The sequence below is a fragment of the Panulirus ornatus genome, chromosome 3 (assembly GCF_036320965.1).
Source record: "Panulirus ornatus isolate Po-2019 chromosome 3, ASM3632096v1, whole genome shotgun sequence".
NCBI lineage: Eukaryota > Metazoa > Arthropoda > Malacostraca > Decapoda > Palinuridae > Panulirus > Panulirus ornatus.
This window is the reverse complement of record NC_092226.1, coordinates 26272272-26294347: the sequence shown is the minus strand read 5'-3', so window position 1 is coordinate 26294347 and position 22076 is coordinate 26272272. Positions and strand designations below refer to the sequence as shown.

The 22076-nt window shown below is 39.7% G+C and overlaps 1 protein-coding gene across 9 annotated transcripts in view; it reads right to left on the bottom strand.

Annotated features, from left to right (window-relative positions):
* Nucleotides 1–8948: 8948 nt before the first annotated feature.
* LOC139761399 (Fanconi anemia group J protein homolog) overlaps nucleotides 8949–22076 on the bottom strand; it is a 1968572-nt gene continuing 1955444 nt past the window's right edge. For all 9 annotated transcript variants that reach the window (XM_071685544.1, XM_071685606.1, XM_071685598.1 and 6 more), the window contains one exon: nucleotides 8949–20283. In XM_071685544.1, the coding sequence (XP_071541645.1) occupies nucleotides 20182–20283 (102 nt within the window). In that variant the 3' untranslated portion in view covers nucleotides 8949–20181. The remainder of the gene's footprint in view (nucleotides 20284–22076) is intronic.

The following is a 22076-nucleotide window of genomic DNA, read 5'->3' as shown; positions in this document are numbered from 1 at the left end:
GTCTACTGGTCTTCCTCTCTGAAAAATCTGTATCTTTCTACTCTTACCACGTTTATCCATGAGTTTCTGTTCTCTTCCACCATCCGAAACAACCTCGTTAGGACACACTTAGTCTTTGCTGTTTGAATTTAGCTGAAAAGTAAGTAATTCCTGCAGTAGGCTGGAGTCCGCTGCCTGGATACACAAGTCGTCCACGTAACTAACCACTCTCCACAGTGAATGTCCAGTGGTCGCACGAGTCTGTGCATCAAGACATTGAACAGGATGGGGCTTAACACACCCCATTTGGTGTCCCGAGGTAGAACGGGTGTGAGAGGCTGAGCGCACCCTTTAAGCACTACTTGGGGTGTCTGTTGTGGAGGTAACTGCATATTTACGGGGGCCTTCCCCCCCCCCCCCCCCCCAAAAAAAAAAGAAAGTATCTGGAGTACAACATTCTTGTTAACGATGTCAAAGGCACTTACAAGGTCGACAAAGGCAGTCTACTGTGTTGAAAGGCGCCTTCAGTAGTTTCGCAATGCTCGGATCGGTATTCCTACCAGGTAAAAAGCTAAGAGATCAAGAGTCGATTCCCGATGCAACATAATAGTCGACAGAGTAGGATCCTCTCCATTACCTTGGAAAAGATGGGCCTAAATTTTGTCCAAAGTGGCTAAGGAAAAGAAACAATGACGCTCCTATTTCAGGCCTCAGACTAAGATCCCTCTAGGAGGCTTAGGTTGTAAAGTCAAAAAAGGGGCCTCTTGAAACCTTTACAATAAGGTGAGGCGAGGACGAGGTGATGCCATCTTCACAGTAGGAGGAAGTTCTACACCTGGGGAGAGCTGGATGGAGCTCCGTATCGTCGATTGGTGTTGGGTCATCATCCGACACTTTGGCTTCGTCGGTACGGTGCTGACGTTGATCTTCATTTCGTGGTAGTACAAGTCGCATCTGCGGTGATGGAGATTGTAGCTGTGGCTATTAGGACCATCCCAACATCAGCTTTTTAGCCATTTCCAAAAGAGAATTGTGCACTGGGGTTGGAACTGTTTCATTTGTAATGCAGTTGATTTGTTCCCACATTATGGGAGAAGTTTGCCGATTGATCGAGTTACTGAAATTAACCCTCGAGTTCAGGAGGACACAGGATTGCATGTCAATTAGGTTGTCAACTGTGACACGATACGTCCAAAAAAAATCACTCGTGGGATCTTGTCTGTAGGCATCAGAAGCTTTAGCAGCCAGACGTAGGCGGTTGATGATGCTGTCTTCATGCGACCACTTCTGTGTCACGACTTGCAGTAATTCATTTTTAGACGTAAAGTATGTATGTTGACATGTATTCGTCGATATAGTGTAGAAGAGGAGCTTGTGTGGTAGTGCCTGGCGATGATGGACATGTGATCTAAGACTAGAGAAGGCAGCAGTTAAGAAGTTGATATTAATGAGGGGGTACATTTATCCTTGATCAACTCGAGTCTTATAACAAAATTTGCAAACAGTAACTGTCTTAGCAGCAGATCTGTGGCTAGATGGCTGTCCATCTTTCTCAGTAAACTTGTTAAATTTGTACTTCTGATCATGCCATTGTTGTTACTTCCTTAACATTATTTCCTACACTCTTACTGTATCTGGCACTGTTAAAGTTCTTGCTTACATTAACACTTATGTACTACCTCCTCAGTTTCTGTCAGCCGTAAAAATCTCTATTCCAGACTGTAGGTCTAACCTCCGCTGAGAGACGAGTTTTTCCTTGGTCTTATCATCTCTAATACCAATCATCAGTCGGTCCATTAGCAACTTACCATGTATACAGTCACAAAACCCAGAGGATTTTGCCATTTTCCTGAGAGCAGCCACATATTGCTCAATGCGTTCTTCTAACCCTTTCTCACGTCTATTAAATTGAACCTCTTAAAAAAAATCCCTCCGTCCACCAACTATTACCTTTTCAAATTTGATTAAATGACACAGATCTCTTGTCCATCCCTAACAGTTCCAGATAATTCCTCAGCCACGTTGGACGATCGTGAATCTAAGGCTGTACGTAAGGAAATAACATGGTATTCTCACCGTGGAGTGCACATGACCACACGGTCCTGGTGCACTGCAACCACCGACACTGCTCAAGACGTCCCCATGTACACCAATTATACTCTCAACTGCCACATTCTTCACCTTTGCATTCAAATCACCCAACGCTATAACCCAGTCTCGTGCATCAAAGCTGTTAACACACTCACTCATTTGCTCCCAAAACACTTGCCTCTCATGATCTTTCTTCTCATGACCAGGTGCATAGGCACCAATAATCACACCTCTCTCTCCATCCACTTTCAGTTTTACCCATATCAATCTAGAGTTTATTCTCTAACACTCTATCACATACTCCCATAACTCCTGCTTCAGTAGTGCTACTCCTTCCTTTGCTCTTGTGCTTTCACCAACCTTTGACTTTACTCCCAAGACATTCCCAAACCAGTCTTCCCTTTACCCTTGAGCTTCGTTTCACTCAAAGCCAAAACATCCAGGTTTCTTTCCTCAAACATATTGCCTATCTCACCTTGGTTACATCCACACACAATTAGATACCCCAATCAGAGCCTTCAAGGAGGATGAGCACACCCCTCATGACTCCTTCTTCTGTTTCCCCTTTTAGAAAGTTAAAATACAAAGAGGGGAGGGTTTGTAGCCCCCTGCTCCTGTCCCCTTTAGTAGCCTTCTACGACACGCGGGGAATACGTGGGAAGCATCCTTACTCCCTTATCCCCAGGGAGTAAGTGAGCTTGGGAAGGAGACTTGTGTGAGGAAGTACCAGGAGAGACTGAGTACAGAATGGAAAAAGGTGAGAACAACGGAAGTAAGGGGAGTGGGGGAGGAATGGGATGTATTTAGGGAATCAGTGATGGATTGCGCAAAAGATGCTTGTGGCATGAGAAGAGTGGGAGGTGGGTTGATTAGAAAGGGTAGTGAGTGGTGGGATGAAGAAGTAAGATTATTAGTGAAAGAGAAGAGAGAGGCATTTGGACAATTTTTGCAGGGAAAAAATGCCATTGAGTGGGAGATGTATAAAAGAAAGAGACAGGAGGTCAAGAGAAAGGTGCAAGAGGTGAAAAAGAGGGCAAATGAGAGTTGGGGTGAGAGAGTATCATTAAATTTTAGGGAGAATAAAAAGATGTTCTGGAAGGAGGTAAATAAAGTGCGTAAGACAAGGGAGCAAATGGGAACTTCAGTGAAGGGCGCAAATGGGGAGGTGATAACAAGTAGTGGTGATGTGAGATGGAGTGAGTATTTTGAAGGTTTGTTGAATGTGTTTGATGATAGAGTGGCAGATATAGGGTGTTTTGGTCGAGGTGGTGTGCAAAGTGAGAGGGTTAGGGAAAATGATTTGGTAAACAGAGAAGAGGTAGTAAAAGCTTTGCGGAAGATGAAAGCCGGTAAGGCAGCAGGTTTGGATGGTATTGCGGAGGAATTTATTAAAAAAGGGGGTGAATGTATTATTGACTGGTTGGTAAGGTTATTTAATGTATGTATGACTCATGGTGAGGTGCCTGAGGATTGGCGGAATGCTTGCATAGTGCCAAATTACAGAGGTATAAGTTTGTTGAGTATTCCTGGTAAATTATATGGGAGGGTATTGATTGAGAGGGTGAAGGCATGCACAGAGCATCAGATTGGGGAAGAGCAGTGTGGTTTCAGAAGTTGTAGAGGATGTGTGGATCAGGTGTTTGCTTTGAAGATTGTTGTGAGAAATACTTAGAAAAGCAAATGGATTTGTATGTAGCATTTATGGATCTGGAGAAGGCATATGATAGAGTTGATAGAGATGCTCTGTGGAAGGTATTAAGAATATATGGTGTGGGAGGCAAGTTCTTAGAAGCAGTGAAAAGTTTTTATCGAGGATGTAAGACATGTGTACGTGTAGGAAGAGAGGAAAGTGATTGGTTCTCAGTGAATGTAGGTTTGCGGCAGGGGTGTGTGATGTCTCCATGGTTGTTTAATTTGTTTATGGATGGGGTTGTCAGGGATGTGAATGCAAGAGTTTTGGAAAGAGGGGCAAGTATGAAGTCTGTTGTGGATGAGAGAGCTTGGGAAGTGAGTTAGTTGTTGTTCGATGATGATACAGCGCTGGTGGCTGATTCATGTGAGAAACTGCAGAAGCTGGTGACTGAGTTTGGTAAAGTGTGTGAAAGAAGAAAGTTAAGAGTAAATGTGAATAAGAGCAAGGTTATTAGGTACAGTAGGGTTGAGGGTCAAGTCTATTGGGAGGTAAGTTTGAATGGAGAAAAACTGGAGGAAGTAAAGTGTTTTAGATATCTGGGAGTGGTTCTGGCAGCGGATGGAACCATGGAAGCGGAAGTGGATCATAGGGTGGGGGAGGGGGCGAAAATCCTGGGAGCCTTGAAGAATGTGTGGAAGTCGAGAACATTATCTCGGAAAGCAAAAATGGGTATGTTTGAAGGAATAGTGGTTCCAACAATGTTGTATGGTTGCGAGGCGTGGGCTATGGATAGAGTTGTGCACAGGAGGGTGGATGTGCTGGAAATGAGATGTTTGAGGACAATGTGTGGTGTGAGGTGGTTTGATCGAGTAACGTAATAACGTAAGGGTAAGAGAGATGTGTGGAAATAAAAAGAGTGTGGTTGAGAGAGCAGAAGAGGGTGTTTTGAAACGGGTTGGGCACATGGAGAGAATGAGTGAGGAAAGATTGACCAAGAGGATATATGTGTCAGAGGTGGAGGGAACGAGGAGAAGTGGGAGACCAAATTGGAGGTGGAAAGATGAAGTGAAAAAGATTTTGTGTGATTGGGGCCTGAACATGCAGGAGGGTGAAAGGAGGGCAAGGAATAGAGTGAATTGGATTGATGTGGTATACCGGGGTTGATATGCTGTCAGTGGATTGAATCAGGGCATGTGAAGCGTCTGGGGTAAACCATGGAAAGCTGTGTAGGTATGTATATTTGAATGGGTGGACGTGTATGTATATACATGTGTATGGGGGTGGGTTGGGCCATTTCTTTCGTCTGTTTCCTTGCGCTACCTCGCAAACGCGGGAGACAGCGACAAAAAAAAAAAATATATATATATATATATATATATATATATATATATATATATATATATATATATATATATATATATATATATATATATATATCTTTTTTTTTTTTTCAAACTATTCGCCATTTCCCGCGTTAGCGAGGTAGCATTAAGAACAGAGAACTGGGCCACTGAGGGAATATCTTCACCTGGCCCCCTTCTCGGTTCCTTCTTTTGGAAAATTAAAAAAAATTGAGAGGGGAGGATTTCCAGCCCCCCGCTCCCTCCCCTTTTAGTCGCCTTCTACGACACGCAGGGAATACGTGGGAAGTATTCTTTCTCCCCTATCCCCTATATATATATATACACACATACACACACACACACATATATATATATATATATATATATATATATACATAAATGCCCATACAAGCACATATACATACATATACATATCAACATATACATACACAAACACAGACATAAACATATATAGACATGTACGTATTCATACCTGCTTGCCTTCATCCATTCCTGTCGCTACCCCATCACACAGGAAATAGCATCACTAGCCCCCGCTATATATATGTATACGTTGAGATGTATAGGTATGTATATATATATTTAATTCTCTTCATGACTGCCGTTTCCCATGTTAGCAAGTTAATGCCAAGAGACAAAGAAAGGCCGCATTCACTCACATCCATTCTCTTACTGTTTAGTGTAATGAACCCAAATCACAGGTCCCTATCCACAACCAGGACCCACAGACCTCTCCATGGTTCACCGTGGACCCTTCACATGCCTTGGTTCAGTACAGTCACATCATGTTGGCCCTAGTATATCATATCATTCACTCCATTCTGGGCTTACCTTTCATCCTCCTGCATATTCAGGCCCCAATCACTTAAAATCATTTTCACTCCATCCCTCCAAATCCTATTTGGTCTTTCCACTCTCCTTGATCTCTCCACTTCTGGCACATACTATATCCACTAAGTCAATCTTTCGTCACTCTTCATCAAATGTCCAAATCATTTTAGCACAACCTTTTCTGTTCTCTTAAAAACAATCATTTTATTTCCACACATCCCTTAACCTTTCATTACTCACTCGATCAAACACCCACACCACATTTCGTCCAACAATTCACTTGTAACACATCCACCCTCCTCTGCACAGCCTAATTGTAAGCCCATGCCTCGCAACCATATGATATTGCTGGGACTACTATTTCTTCAAATATACCCATTTTTGCCCTCCTACATAACACTCTTTCTTTCCACACATTCTTTAGATAACATTCTCTCTTTCCACACATTCTTTTTTGCTTCCAGAGCCTTTGCCCCCTCACCCACCCTATGACTCACTTCCATTTTATTAGTTCCATTTACTGCCATGTCTCCTCCCAGATATCTAAAAAAGAAAAACATTTCATTTCCTCCAATTTTTCTCTATTCAAACTCACACTCCAACTTGTTCCTCAACCCTACCAAACCTGATAACATTGTTTTTATTCAATTCACTCTCAACTTTCTACTTTCACACACTCTTCCAAACTCAGTCACCAATGTCTGCAGCTTCTCACTTGAATCAGCCACCAGAGCTGTATCATCAGAAATCAATAACTGACTTACTTCCTAGGCCCCATCTTGCCCCACATAGTGCATACTTGCCCCTCTCTCTAAGACTCTTGCACTTATCTCCCTCAACACTCCAGCCATAAATAAATTGAAAAACCATGGTGAAATCACATCCCTGACGCAGACCAACCTTCACTTGCAACCATTCACTCTCCTCTTTTCTTACTCATACACAAGCCTTAAACCCTTGATGAAAACTTCTCACTCCTCCTAATAGGTTTCCTCCCACACTGTACATTATTAAGATCTTCTAAAAGCCATCTCTATAAACCCTAACATATGCCTTCTCTAGATCCATAAATGCCACATACAAATCCATCTGTTTTCTAAGTATTTCTGACACACATTCTTTAGAGCAAATGCCTGATCCACAAATCTTCTGCCACTTCTGAAACTATGCTGCTCCTCTCCAGTCTGTACATGCCTTCACCCTCTTAATCAATACCTTCCCATACAACTTACCAAGTAAACTCAAAAGACTTATAAACCTCTGCAGTATAAGCACTCATGTTTATTCCCCTTGCCCTCATACAATAGCACTATACATGCATGCTGCCAATCCTCAGGCACCTCACCAAAATCCATACATAAACTGACAACCCTTACCAAGCAAACAACAATATAGTCACCACCTTTCCATATAAATTCAACTGCAATACCATCTACCATGATGTATTTCATCCTTTGCAAGGCATTCACCACCTTTTTTCTCTTCACTAAACCACTTTCCATGACCCTCACACTTTGCATACCACCCCAACCAAAACATCCTACATTTGCCACTTTATCATCAAACACATTGAACAGTTCAAAATACTCACTTGGTCTCCTCGTGTCATCTCTTCCTGTTTTGCCCCTTTCACTGATGTCCCCATTTGCTCTCTGGTCTTTTACACATAATTTACCTCATCCTAAAACATCTTTTTCTCCAGAAGTTTACTGATGCTTGCTCACACCAACTCTCATTTGCTCTCTTTTTCAACCCCTGCATCTTTCTCTTGACCTTATGCTACTTTCTCTTATACATCACACCATCCTCTCGACCTCAGCTGCTTTCTCTTATACATCTCCCAATGATATGCACTCCTTACATTTAAGTACTGCTCATATGTATCTCTCTTTTCTTTCATTAGCAACTTTCCTTCCTCATCCCACCACTCACTACCATCTTTATAATCTGCCCACATCCCATCTTTCGTATGCCATGTACATCTCTTGCACATGCATTTACCTGCTTCCCTAAATACCTTCCATCCCTCCCCCACTTAAATTGCTTCATTTACTCCCACCTTTTGAAATTCTGCATTCAATCTCTCCTGGTTTATATTCACATAAATCTCTTTTCCAAGCTCCCTTATTCTCAACACTTTCTTCTCCCCAACAGTGTTTCCTCTTTTTGAAAACCTCAACAAATCTTCACCCTTGCCTCCACAATATAGTGATCAGACTTCCCACCAGTTGCTCCTCTCAGCACATTTACATCCAAAAGTCTCTCTTTTATATGCCCATGAATCAATATGAAATATAATAATGCCCATTGATCATCTCTCCTGTTTATACAAGGTGAGTATCCATCATCTGAAATGCCTGGGACCAAATGTTTTTGGTATTTTGAATTTTTTTGGATTCTGGAATATTTGCATATACATAATGAGATATCTTGGGTCGGGACCCCAAGTCTAAGCACAAAATCAATCTATTTTTCATATACACCTTATACACATAGCCTGAAGGTAATCTATACAATATCTTTAATAAAACTGCATATGAAACAAAATTTGTGCAACACTGAACCATCAGAAAGCTAAGGCATCACGACCTCAGCTGCCCTTGTGGACAATGTGTTGTTTTGCATCACCTTCATAGCTGACTCTGAATTTATATGCTACTGATAAGCAATCATTTTCTTACACTTATTCACCCATAAGGACTTAACGCTACTGATAAGCAATCATTTTCTTACACTTATTCACCCATAAGGACTTAACAGTAAAAATCATATGAAATACCATTAATACCATGAAAAAATATACGTTTAGGGTAAGTAAGCAGCACAGTAGCATCAACAGAATACTTGTGTCAGATGTTAAACAATAGCAACAACAAACAACTGTAGGTTTTCAGTTTCCACCTACAATGCTGTCTTAATCAAAAGATTACAGTACACAGTATTTTCTCTTTTAGGCTTTCTTTGAGATATAAAAAAAATTAGCATTTAATTTACAATCATTACAGGCAGCTGTAAATGTAATGAAAACTGGGAAAAAAAAATTCAACGCAATAATGTTGTTGGTCATGTTATGCTCAAACATGTCATTTTTGGTGGAGCTGAAATTCAGATTTCACATGAAAATAATGTTTTGCACTTACCAAAAAAAAAAATTGATCTCTGCTTACAGAAGACAAATGCAGCAACAAATACTAAAAATACATATAGCCTGAGAAACCTGAGAGAGATGGTACATCACTACTGACATCATTGTGAGATGGAACATTAGAAGAAGCTGAGGGATCAGGAGGTGGGTCCTCTAGAAATGGGTAGACATTCTGCTGGATGGCTTTTTTTTACACGTTTCCTCCAGAGTCATCTACCTCATTAACAATGGTTATCATCTAAAAGACTCACTCTGATTTCATAAACCAAAATGATTTCTTGTTCTACCATAAATGCACGCTGCTCTAGTCCTTTAATGGGTCCATTAACATATTTTCATCATGTCATCTATAGGCTCTTTTTCAGCAATGTTAACAAAGTCATCTTCATTGTCTCTATTATCACGATCACCTTGGTTCAGAACCATTTCAGCTATTTCAGTGTTACCCACAAGAGTATCTGCAGGTCTTTACAACATTTTCAACAACTCTTTGTATTACAGAGTAGAGAATAAGCAAAAAACATGGCGAGTAATGCACATGGGTCTGGCAGTGAAGATGGTCTGCAACAAACTGGCTCCAACAGAGCATCAGAGCCCAACATGGGCAAGATTGGTCATGTGTGTAATTCTCTACTTGTAACATCATGCTGCTTCTTAAAAAGTTTTAAATTTTGGAGCATTTCAGATTAGGGATGCTCAACCTGTACCTGTGTGTGTATCTCTATTCTTAAACCAGGTATTCCTAATCATCAATCCATTTTTTAGCACACAGCTCCACAAGCTCTTCACCATTTCCATTCATAACACTAAATACCCCATGCACACCAATCATACCCTCAACTGCCACATTACTTACATTTGCATTTAAATAACTTACCCTCAACTGCCACATTACTTACATTTGCATTTAAATAACCTATCACTAATACCCAGTCTCTTGTATCAAAACTGCTGACACACTCACTCAGAGTCTCCAAAAAAACTTGCCTCTCATGATCTTTCATCTCATGGCTTGGTACAAAAGCACAAATAATTACCTATCTCCTGCCATGCTTTCAATTTTACCCATATCGCTCTACAATTTACATTCCCACAAATTCTGTTTCAGGAATAGTGCTACTCCTTTGTTAGCTCTTATCCTTCACCAACCCCTGACCCTATACCTGAGACATTTCCAAACCATTCCTCCCCTTTACCCTTGAGCTTTGTTTCACTCAAGAGCCAGAACATTCATGATTCTTTCCTCAAACATACTACCTATCTCTCTTCTCTTCTCATCCTGGTTGCATCCATTCTCTGACTGGATCCTTCTTCTGTTCAGAGACTGAATTATAAGAGGGAGGGGTCAGCCCCTGCTTCCACCCCTTTTAGTCACATTCTACAACATTCATAGAATACGGAGGTAGAATAGTGACTAACATGGACAGGATAAAACATGTCCTAATGAAGGATATCTTGTGTGAAAAAGCAAAATAATCAGGGCTCTGCAAGTGTTGTAGTCCCAATTCTTAAAGGAAGAAAGGTTATATGAAGAGGGAAAGACAAAATAAGGAAGAGAATTCCACAGCTTAGATGTTCAAAGAGATGCTGTGGAAAGCACCATCCATATATTTAACAATATACTAAATGGGAGGCTGATTAGGAAACTAGATCACCAGGCAGAAACAAAAAGGGAATTTTTCAAAGGATACTGGAAAAGGACAAAGGAAATATTTCAGAGGAGCCCTTTTGAAATGGGTGGAGTTCATTGGTATCATACCTTGCCAGAAGATATGGAATCCCACCTGAATGTGTATTTACTTATGACACAAAAATCGAGAGGGATGTGAAAGGCATCAATGAGCATTACAACAGCGTAGAAAGGGGACCTACACAGACTCCAAAATTGGTCTAACCCGAGTAGATGTAAAGTTGATAAAATCTAACTCAAGTAGACGTAAGGCAATGAGTTAAGCCCAGATTATCAGGCAAAATGTGAATATTGCCTATTCTATCTACATCAAGTTGCCTATTTTGTCTTAATATGCATATATTGCCTATTTCAACTTTATTCATGATCAACTTTTTATTATACTTAATCGCTGTCCCTTGTGTTCGCAAGGTAGAGCAAGGAAACAGACAAAAGAATGGCCCAACCCACCCATACACGCACATATACATACCTATACATTTCAATGTATACATACATATACATATATATACACATGTACATATTCATCTATTCCTGTCACTACCCTACCACACATAAAATAGAACACACACCCACCCCACGAGGTAGCGCTAGGAAAAGACAACAAAGGCCACATTCGTTCACACTCAGTCTCTAGCTGTCATGTGTAATGCACCGAAACCACAGGTCCCTTTCCACATCCAGGCCCCACAAAACTTTCCATGGTTTACTCCAGTTGCTTCACATGCCCTCGTTCAATCCACTGACAGCATGTCCACCCTGGTATATCACATCATTCTAATTCACTCTATTCCTTGCATGCCTTCACCCTCCTGTAAGCTCAGGCCCTGATTGCTCAAAATCTTTTTCACTCCATCCTTCCACCTCCTATATGGTCTCCCGTTTCTCCTCATTCCTTATACCTCTGACACTTATATCCTCTTTGTCAATCTTTCCTCACTCATTCTCTCCATACGACCAAACCATTTCAACACATCCTCTTCTGCTCTCTCAACCACACGCTTTTTATAGCCACACATCTCTCTTATCCTTTCGTTACTTACTCGATCAAACCACCTCACACCACACACTGTCCTCAAACATTTCATTTCCGACACATCCATCCTCCTCCGCACAACCCTATCTATAGCCCATGCCTCACAACCATATAACAATGTTGGAACCACCATTCCTTCAAACATACCCATTTTTGCTCTCCGAGATGATGTTCTTGCCTTTCACAAATTCTTCAACGCTCCCAGAACCTTCACCCCCTCCCCCATCCTGTGACTCACTTCCGCTTCTATCGTTCCATCCGCTGCTAAATCCACTCCCAGATATCTAAAACACTTAACTTCCTCCATTTTTTCTCCATTCAAACTTACCTCCCAATTAACTTGTCCCTCAACCCTACTAAACCTAATAACCTTGCTCTTATTCACATTTACTCTCAGCTTTCTTCTTTCACATACTTTACCAAACTGTCACCAACTTCTACAGTTTCTCACCCGAATCAGCCACCAGTGCTGTATCATCAGCGAACAACAACTGACTCACTTCCGAAGCCTCTCATTGACAAAAGACTGCATGCTTACCCGTCTCTCTAAAAATCTTCCATTCAACTCCCTAACAAACCAATCTATAAATAAATCAAACAACCATGGAGACATCACGCAACCCTGCCGCAAACCAACACTCACTGGGAACCAATCATTTTCCTCTCTTCCTACTCGTACACATGCCTTACATCCTTGATAAAAACTTTTCACTGCTTCTAGCAACTTACCTCCCACACCATATACTCTTAATACCTTCCACAAAGCATCTCTATCAACCCTATCATATGCCTTCTCCATATCCACAAATGCTACTTTCAAATCCGTCTGTTTTTCTAAGTATTTCTCACATACATTCTTCAAAGAAAACACCTCATCCATACACCCACTACTACTTCTGAAACCACATTGCTCTTCCCCAATCTGATGCCCTGTACATGCCTTTACCCTCTCAATCAATACCCTCCCATGTAATTTCCCAGGAATACTCAATAAATTTATACCTCTGTAATTTGAACACTCACCTTTATCCCCTTTGACTTTGTACAAGTAGTGCATTCCACCAATCCTCAGGCACTTCACCATGAACCATACATACATTGAATATCCTTACCAACCAATCAACAGTCACCCCCTTTTTTAATAAATTCCACTTCAATACCATCAAAACCCATTGCTTTTCTGGCTTTCGTCTTCCACTAGGCTTTCACTACCTCTTCTTTGCTTACCAAACCATTCTCCCTGACCCTCTCACTTTGCACACCACCTTGACCAAAACACCCTATATCTCTATCTCTAAACACTCTCTATCATCTAACACATTCAGGAAACTCCACCTCCTTCTCACTTCATCACTACTTGTTATTACCTCCCTATTAGCCCCCTTCAGTGATGTTCCCATTTGTTCTTTTGTTTTATGCACTTTATTGACCTCCTTCCAAAACATCTTTTTATTCTCCCTAAAATTTAATGATACTCTCACCCCAACTCTCATTTGCTCTCTTTTTCACCTCTTGTACCTTTTTCTTGACCTCCTGCGGCTTTCTTTTATACATCTCCCAGTCATTCACACTACTTCCCTGCAAAAGTCGCCCAAACACCTCTCTCTTCTCTTTCACTAACACTATTACTTCTTCAACCCACCACTCACTACCTTTCCTAATCTGCCCATCTCCCAGCCTTCTCATGCCACAGGCATCTTTAGTGCAAGCCATCACTGCTTCCCTAAATACATCCCATTCCTCCTCCATTCCCCTTATGTCATTTGCTCTCACCTTTTGCCATTCTGCACTCAATCTCTCCTGGTACTTCCTCACACATCTCCTTTCCAAGCTCACTTTCTCTCACCACTCTCTTTACCCCAACATTCTCTCTTTATTTCTACTTATTACTATATAATTTTTATCTGAGAAACTCCCTCAATATTTTTGAATAACTATCTGGCTGTCATTAAAGAAAAATATTCTGTTCCTTTCCGGGAAGTAAATTACACTGAGTTAAAACCGTACATTTCCTTAGGCACCATTCTGATGGATACAGTATATGAGAATATTTGCCGGCACAGCAATGTCTTCCATGACCTGGAATATATCGTTTGAGTCAGTCAGTTCTCTTTAAAATGCCACTGGAGAAATTTTACTTAAAGTGCCTAAAGGGAGTACTTCATTAATACTTAACAGTTTTGTTAGTTTGGAAGCAATGTGTTGTCTACATATGGGGCAATATCATTTTGCAAAATATGCAAAATTTCTGTGAACTACAAGAAGTACTTTGTTTCTCAACACTTATTTTGAGTACAAAGCTGCCATTGCTAGCAAAACTGGTTAACGGGATATAGTCCTCTTATTTCAATTACTGCACTTTTGGTCATCAATGTTACTTTTCATTGGACCTGCGCAAGGCATTTGTTGATACTGCCATTTCCGTGGAAACTGGAAAATGAGTCTCTAAAGCCTTTATCGGAAAATGCATCAATGAGAATGTGCAAGTAGGGTTACATTACGGAAAAGTTACATGAACACTCATTATGTTGGTGTTATCCATAAAACAAGGAATGAAGTGACAAACAAAATCATTTGGATTTCAGTGATCACTAACGGAACAACATATGGTGTGGGAAGGTATGCATGTTGTCAATGTGGTTATCGGAACAATGGAAAATGTTTTTCAATAAGTATATGCAAGAAAAACAAAAATGTAACAGAAAAAAGTGTTACATGGGAGAATTTGTTAAGTCTGTTACAATACTGGTATTCTGTGGTGCAACCTATAAATGCTATTCTTTCCACATATTCTCTCTAGGAAGCAGCAGAATTTCAATTGAGAAAAATGATAAAAACTGGCTAGTTTTGTAAGAAACTGATTGATAATATATGATTTGCTTTATCAATATTGTTGTAATATTAACCATATTTGTATAATCGTTTTGGAAGCAAAATACTCAATCATATTTTCATTATCAAGCTGTCTATTTTTGCCAATTTTGGCTGTTAGTTTTGCCTACAGTAACCCATGGTACTAATCCACAGAGGCCCGTTTGTGTGTAATTGTGTGTGTAATTATCTATTTGTACTTCTTGGGGAGGGCGTTTTATACTTGTGTGTAGACACACATACGAGTAAAGACACAATACAAATATACATGGTTAAGAGACAGGGCATCACAAGTTTAAAACTCCCTGTAACACAAACTGTAATCACAAGAACATGGATGTTTGAGAGAGAGACTAGTCTATAGTTCTGTCTCTTTTCCCAGACTCCTCTCTTTTAGACAGGTATGACACCTTTATCCACTACCTTGGCACTTTGTCTTTCTCCACTTACAACTTGCAAGGTATTTCAAGAGGTCTGTCTAGTGTATTTGCATACATCTTTAGCACATCTGGTGAAATTTCATCAAGACCATAAGCCTTGTATGGGACAGGACCTTTAAGCACTCTGTTAATGTCGTTTCCAGATATCTCAATGTTGTCTATGACCTCCCTACTCCTGTTATTCCTACCAGGTATCCAGCTTTATCATCACTATTCCAAGCAGTACAGTCAAGAACTTTCTGACAGTCAAGATACAAACAATCTACCCAGCTTTCTCTTTTGTCTAACACAGAGCTCATTCTCTCCTAAGAATCTAAAAGCTTCAATACACATGAACTCTTTCCTTAAAGCCATGCTATCACTTCTGTAATTTCTGCTCTGCTGAAAGTCATCCATTTGCTTTCCGATTACTTTTCCCAGAACATTATGGATCATACCTGCCAGTGAGACTGGTCTGTAGTTTAGTGTCTCTTCACAATCTTCTTTCTTAAAAGACAGTTATGACACTACCCCTTCTTCACTCTACTGTCACCTTGCCTTTCTCCACTGAAATCTTGAATGGTGTTTAAAGAGGTCTATCTAGTGTATCTGAGCACATCTTCAACACATCTGGTTAAATCTAATCAACATCATGAGTCTTGTATGGATCCAGACTTTTCGTACTCTGCTTATGTCTTTTCCAGATATCTTGACACTTTCTAAAACACTTTCCCTATGCTATTGCACTTTGTTGGGGCTATAGTGTCCTCCACTGCGAAAACACTTTTAACTTGTTATTCAGTTCTTTACATATCCTTACATCATCCTCTACAATTCTTCACTCTGAATTTCTTTGCCCAATTAGCTGCTTTTTAATTGTAAATTGACTTAAGAAATTTGTGGAAAGGAATTAGATTTGGTCCAGCTTTATTCACAATATTCTTTTCAAAGTTTCTTTGATCCTCCTTTCTTATCCTGCTATACCGGTTCCTTGTTCTACGTCTGGGGTGCCACCTATATCATCAACACTGCTCATCTTGAACCTCAGCTCTTTGACTATCTCTTCCTCTTTCTTACCTTTCCCTCTGTATTTAATGCAACAGGTACCCTGTGTATATCACAGAACCTCTCACTAAAATGCCTTGGCTGCTGGTATTGGAACTTCATATCCTAAACTATGATCACCTAGAAATTATTGATGTTTGTATAGTTTCTGCAATTCTATCTCCACTTCAGTGAAAAGTTTTTATTGAGGATGTAAGTCATGTGTATGAGTAGGAAGAGAGGAAAGTGATTGGTTCTCAGTGAATGTTGGTTTGCGGCAGCGGTGCGTGATGTCTCCATGGTTGTTTAATTTGTTTATGGATGGGGTTGTTAGGGAGGTGAACGCAAGAGTTTTGGAAAGAGGGGCAAGTATGCAGTCTGTTGTGCATGAGATAGCTTGGGAAGTGAGTCAGTTGTTGTTCGCTGATGATACAGTGCTGGTGGCTGATTCATGTGAGAAACTGCAGAAGCTGGTGACTGAGTTTGGTAAAGTGTGTGAAAGAAGAAAGCTGAGAGTAAATGTGAATAAGAGCAAGGTTATTAGGTTTAGTAGGGTTGAGGGACAAGTCAATTGGGAGGTAAGTTTGTATGGAGAAAACCTGGAGGAAGAAGTGTTTTTAGATATCTGGGAGTGGATTTGGCAGCAGATGGAACCATGGAAGCGGAAGTAAATCATAGGGTGGGTGGTGGTGGTGGTGGTGGGGTGGGTGGGGGTGGAGTGTGTGAGTGTGTGTGTGTGTGTTTGAAAAATGTACGGAAGTCGATAATGTTATCTTGGAAAGCAAAAATGGGTATGTTAAAAAGAATAGTGGGTCCAACAATGTTATATGCTTGCGAGGCATGGGCTATTGATAGAGTTGTGTGTAGGAGGGTGGATGTGTTGGAAATGAGATGTTTGAGGACAATATGTGGTGTGAGGTGGTTTGATCGTGTAAGTAATGAAAGGGTCATAGAGATGTGTGGTAATAAAAAGAGTGTGGTTGAGAGAGCAGAAGAGGGTGTTTTGAAATGGTTTGGTCACATGGAGAGAATGAGTGAGGAAAGATTGACCAAGAGGATATATGTGTCAGAGGTGGAGGGAATGAGGAGAAGTGGGAGACCAAATTGGAGGTAAAAAGATGGAGTGAAAAAGATTTTGAGTGATCGGGGCCTGAACATGCAGGAGGGTAAAAGGTGTTCAAGAAATAGAGTGAATTGGAACGATGTGGTATACCAGGGTCGACGTGGTGTCAATGGATTGAACCAGGGCATGTGAAGCATCTGGGGTAAACAACGGAAAGTTTTGTGGGGGCCTGGATGTGGAAAGGGAGCTGTGGTTTCGGTGCATTATACATGACAGCTAGAGACTGAGTGTGAACGAATGTGGCCTTTGTTGTCTTTTCCTAGCGCTACCTTGCGCACATGCGGGGGGAGGGGGTTGTCATTTCATGTGTGGCAGGGTGGTGAATGAATAAGGGCAGACAGTATGAATTATGTACATGTGTACATAGGTATATGTCTGTGTGTGTATATATATGTATATGTTGAGATGTATAAGTATGTATATGTGCGTGTGTGGATGTGCATGTATATACATGTGTATGTGGGTGGGTTGGGCCATTCTTTCATCTGTTTCCTTGCGCTACCTCGCTAATGTGGGAGACAGCAACAAAGTATAATAATATATAAAAAAAATAGTTAAATTTGAGCACTACATGATAACTTTTTCAAGTTAATGTATTATAAAAAATATTTTCAATATCCATGCTAGTATATGTGAAGGTAGGATATAGCAAAGATGATGTATCAGTCCATATCTTCCCAGTGCATTCAATTCCAGTAAACACTCAAAACTTGTGTCTCCATAAATCCCTATCACCATGAGAATCTCTACAACTGGTGTCTCCATAAATCCCTATCACCATGAGAATCTCTACAACTGAAATACCTAACTATCAGTGTGTGTTTAATCACCTACTTGTACTGCACAGGGGGAGAGTTCTACACTCTTGAACTTTCTCTAATACAATACAACTTTTAAACTTCTGAATGCTGTCCATATTCATGATTTTATCATTCAGTTTATTCTAATCATCCATCATTCTTACAGAGCACTGTAAAAGAACTTCTTTACATCTTTTCTAATATGTTTCTTAATAAGTTTCATGGTATGGCCTTTAGTCGTTTCTTTTTCATATATGATAGCCATTTCCTGTGTTAGCGAGGCAGCACCAGGAACAGATGAAGAAAGGCTATATCTGCTAACATCCAATCTCTAGCTGTCATGTGTAATGCACTGAAACCACAGTTTCACATCCACAACCAAGCCCCACAGACCTTTCCATAGGTTACCTCAGGTGCTTCACATACCTTGATTCAGTCCACTGACAGTACGTCAACTCTAGTACACCACAGTGTTCTAATTCACTTTATCCCAAATGCCTTTCACCCTCCTGTATGTTCAGGTCTCAATCGCTCAAAATCTTTTTCAGCTCATCCTTCCATCTCCAAATTGGTCTCCCCATTTTCCTTGTTCCCTCCGTTCCTGACACATGTATCCTCTGTCATTCTTTCCTCACTCATTTTCTCCATATGTGCAAAGTATTTCAGTACACCTTCTTCAGCTCTCTCAACCAAGCTCTTTTCATAACCAAACCTCTCTCTTACCCTTTAATTACTTTTTCGATCACACAACCTAAGACCACATACTGTCCTCAAAAATTTCATTTCCAACACATTCAACCTCCTCTGCTCAGCCTTACCTATAGCCCATAACTCTCATCCATATAATATTGTTGGTTATGCTCTACCTTCAAACATACCCGTATATACTCTTATACTGTACTGTAGAGGAACTTCTTTACATCTAATATGTTTCTAACTTAATTTGATGCTACAGCCTTTAGGTGTTATATCCCTACATATTTTGAATTGCTGTTCACAGCTGATTTCATCAAATCAGTTTAAGAACTTACAGATTGTGATTAGGTCACCCTTCACTTTCTTCTTCCATGGTGGGCAAATTTAGGGCTTCTAGCTTTTCCCTGTAACTCAGCTCCATTACTTCTGGTACAAGTACCATCTTCATGATCCTCCTCTACATCCTTGCTATTATATCATATTGCTTCTGTATGAATGGTGACCAAACTTGGGAAGCATAGTTCAGTTTTGACTTAATGTAAGATACCAGCAGCTTGCGGAATGTTTCCATAAACATATAACAATGCAATTCTATCATTTGCCTTCAAGCAGTTTGTCTCCTTATCTATCATCCTGAGGTATCTCTAGTGAAGGAGTAGGGATGATCCATGTGTGCACATACTATGAGATACTTGATTTCAATAATTATCTAAACATCTGTCAGCGATAAAAGCCAGTTACCTGATCCAAATATAAATATTTATCATTACAGTAAAGATCGACAAGGAAACCTTATTAGGGACAAAGGGATCTGCAGTATCATGATAAATATATACATATCTTTAGTTGTACTGTATCTACTTTTATCACAGTAAGTTCTCATATTTCATATAATCTAATAAATATAAAACTTTATTTTCTTTAGATCATGTCTCACCTAATGATCCCTAAAAGTATACAAAAATACATGAATTAAAAAGCAGTGGAAACAATATTCTTTTATAAATGCTATCAAACCTAATCCTAATATCTTGAATACACACATAGTGAAACATCTAAAAATCATAGTTTTATACAAATTTTACAAAACCTGGTGTATAAATTTGACAAAACTCTTGTAAGAACTTGTGATTATGGAAGAAACAATTTACTTGAAATCTCACAAATTTAACAGTTGCAAATAATTTTTGGCATTAATGTGTGCCTTATCCACTTAATTTTCACATTTCAATTAATTCTACATCACATAAATTTCATTTTAAAAACCATCTTATCTGACATAAAAGAGTTATGCTCCAAAAACATACATTATCCACAGGAAACTAATGTTTTCTGAATGTTACCACATCTTCCAGAAAACATTCTGAAGATGTTACAAAATATACAAGCAGAATGAGGCACATCACTCATAATTACCCTGTCTAGTATATGTATTTCAGAGCTTGGGACAACAGACAATTTACTCAGTATATTCAGAATACTGCACACCTTTGTGCTTTGAAGCTGTCTTCTTACCTCGAGATATTCGGCAGATAGTTTTCTCTCCAGGCTTGTTGAAACTCTGAGGAAGAAGTCACTTTATGAAACAGAATAATTCAAGATATCAAAGCATTAAGTTTTTCTAACTACGATTCTTTTGAAAATGTCTGTCACTATCTTACATGTACTTAACAAAGACATCAAAAAAATCAAATAATTATTAGGAAAAAATACATTGCTCATTATCTTTAATACATTTACATCAGGTGGTAATTCATGCAAAATCAGTAGAAAACACCTCCAAGACATTTTTCATTAGTTAAGACTGACATGCTTATGGCAAGGAAACCACATTAGGGACAAAGGGTTATGCTGTACCATGATAAATATATATATTTCTTATTGTATCTACTTTTATCATAGTAAGTTCTCATATTTCAAATAATTCAATAAATGTAAAATTTTATTTTCTTTATATCATGTCTCACTTAATTATCCCCAAAAGAACACACAAGTATATTCTATAAATGCTATCAAACCTAATATCTTGAATATGTGCACATTGGGAAGTCTAAGAATTATAAAGTTTTAAACAAATTTTACAAAACTTGGCGCACAAATCTACAAAATTCTTGTAAGAACTTGTGATTATGGAAGGAACAATTTGCTTGAACTTAAAAGATATACAGATGTAAATCATTTTTGGCATTAATATGTGCCTTATTTACTTGGTTTTCACTTTTCAGTTAATTCCACATCACATAAATTTATTTGACATGAAAGTGTTATTGTCCAAAAACATACATTACCCACATAAAATATTAATGTTTTCTAGGTGTTACTATATCTTCCAGATGTTACAAAACATTATACAGGCAGAATAAGGCACACACATCATAATTACCCTGTCCACTATTGGTATTTCAGAGCTGGGAATAACAAACAATCTACTTAGTACATTCAGAATACTGCACACCTCTGAGCTTTGAAGTTGTCTTTTTGCCTTGGGTTATTTGGCAGATGATTTTCTCTCCAGGATTTTTGAAACTCTGAGGAAGGGGAGAAAGAACACTTCCCATGTATCCCCTGCATGTCATAAAAGGTGACTAAAAGGGGAGGGAGCAAGGGGCTGGACCGCCCCTCCATTTATTCACTTTTCCAAAAGCAAGAAGAGAGAAGGTGGCCAAGTGAGGATATTCCTATTCCCTCTATGGTTCAGTCCTTTGTTCTTAACGCTACCTCACTTCCATGGGTGAGATACTATCGTTGAATAACAGGGAGAGTAAAAAGATGTTTTGGAAGGAGGTAAATAAAGTGCATAAGACAAGAGAACAAATGGAAACATCGGTGAAGGGGTCTAATGGGAGGTAATAACAAGAAGTGGTGGAGTGGAAAAGGGGATGGAGTGAGTATTTTGAAGGTTTGTTGAATGTGTTTGATGATAGAGTCACAGATATAGGGTGTTTTGGTCAAGGTGGTATGCAAAGTGAGAGGGTCAAAGAGAATGGTTTGATAAACAGAAAAGAGGAAGTGAAAGCTTTGCGGAGATGAAAGCCGGCAAGGCGGCAGGTCTGGATGGTATTGCAGTGGAATTTATCAAAAAAGGGGGTGCTGTGTTGCTGACTGGTTGGTGAGAATATTCAATGTGAAGTACCTGAGGATTGGTGGAATGCATGCATAGTGCCATTGTATAAAGGCAAAGGGGATAATGGTGAGTGTTCAGATTACAAATGTATAAGTCTGTTGAGTATTCCTGGGAAATTATATGGGAGGGTATTGACTGAGTGGGTGAAGGCATGTACAAAGCATCAGATTGGGGAAGAGCAGTGTGGTTTCGGAAGTGGGATAAGATATATGGATCAGGTGTTTGCTTTG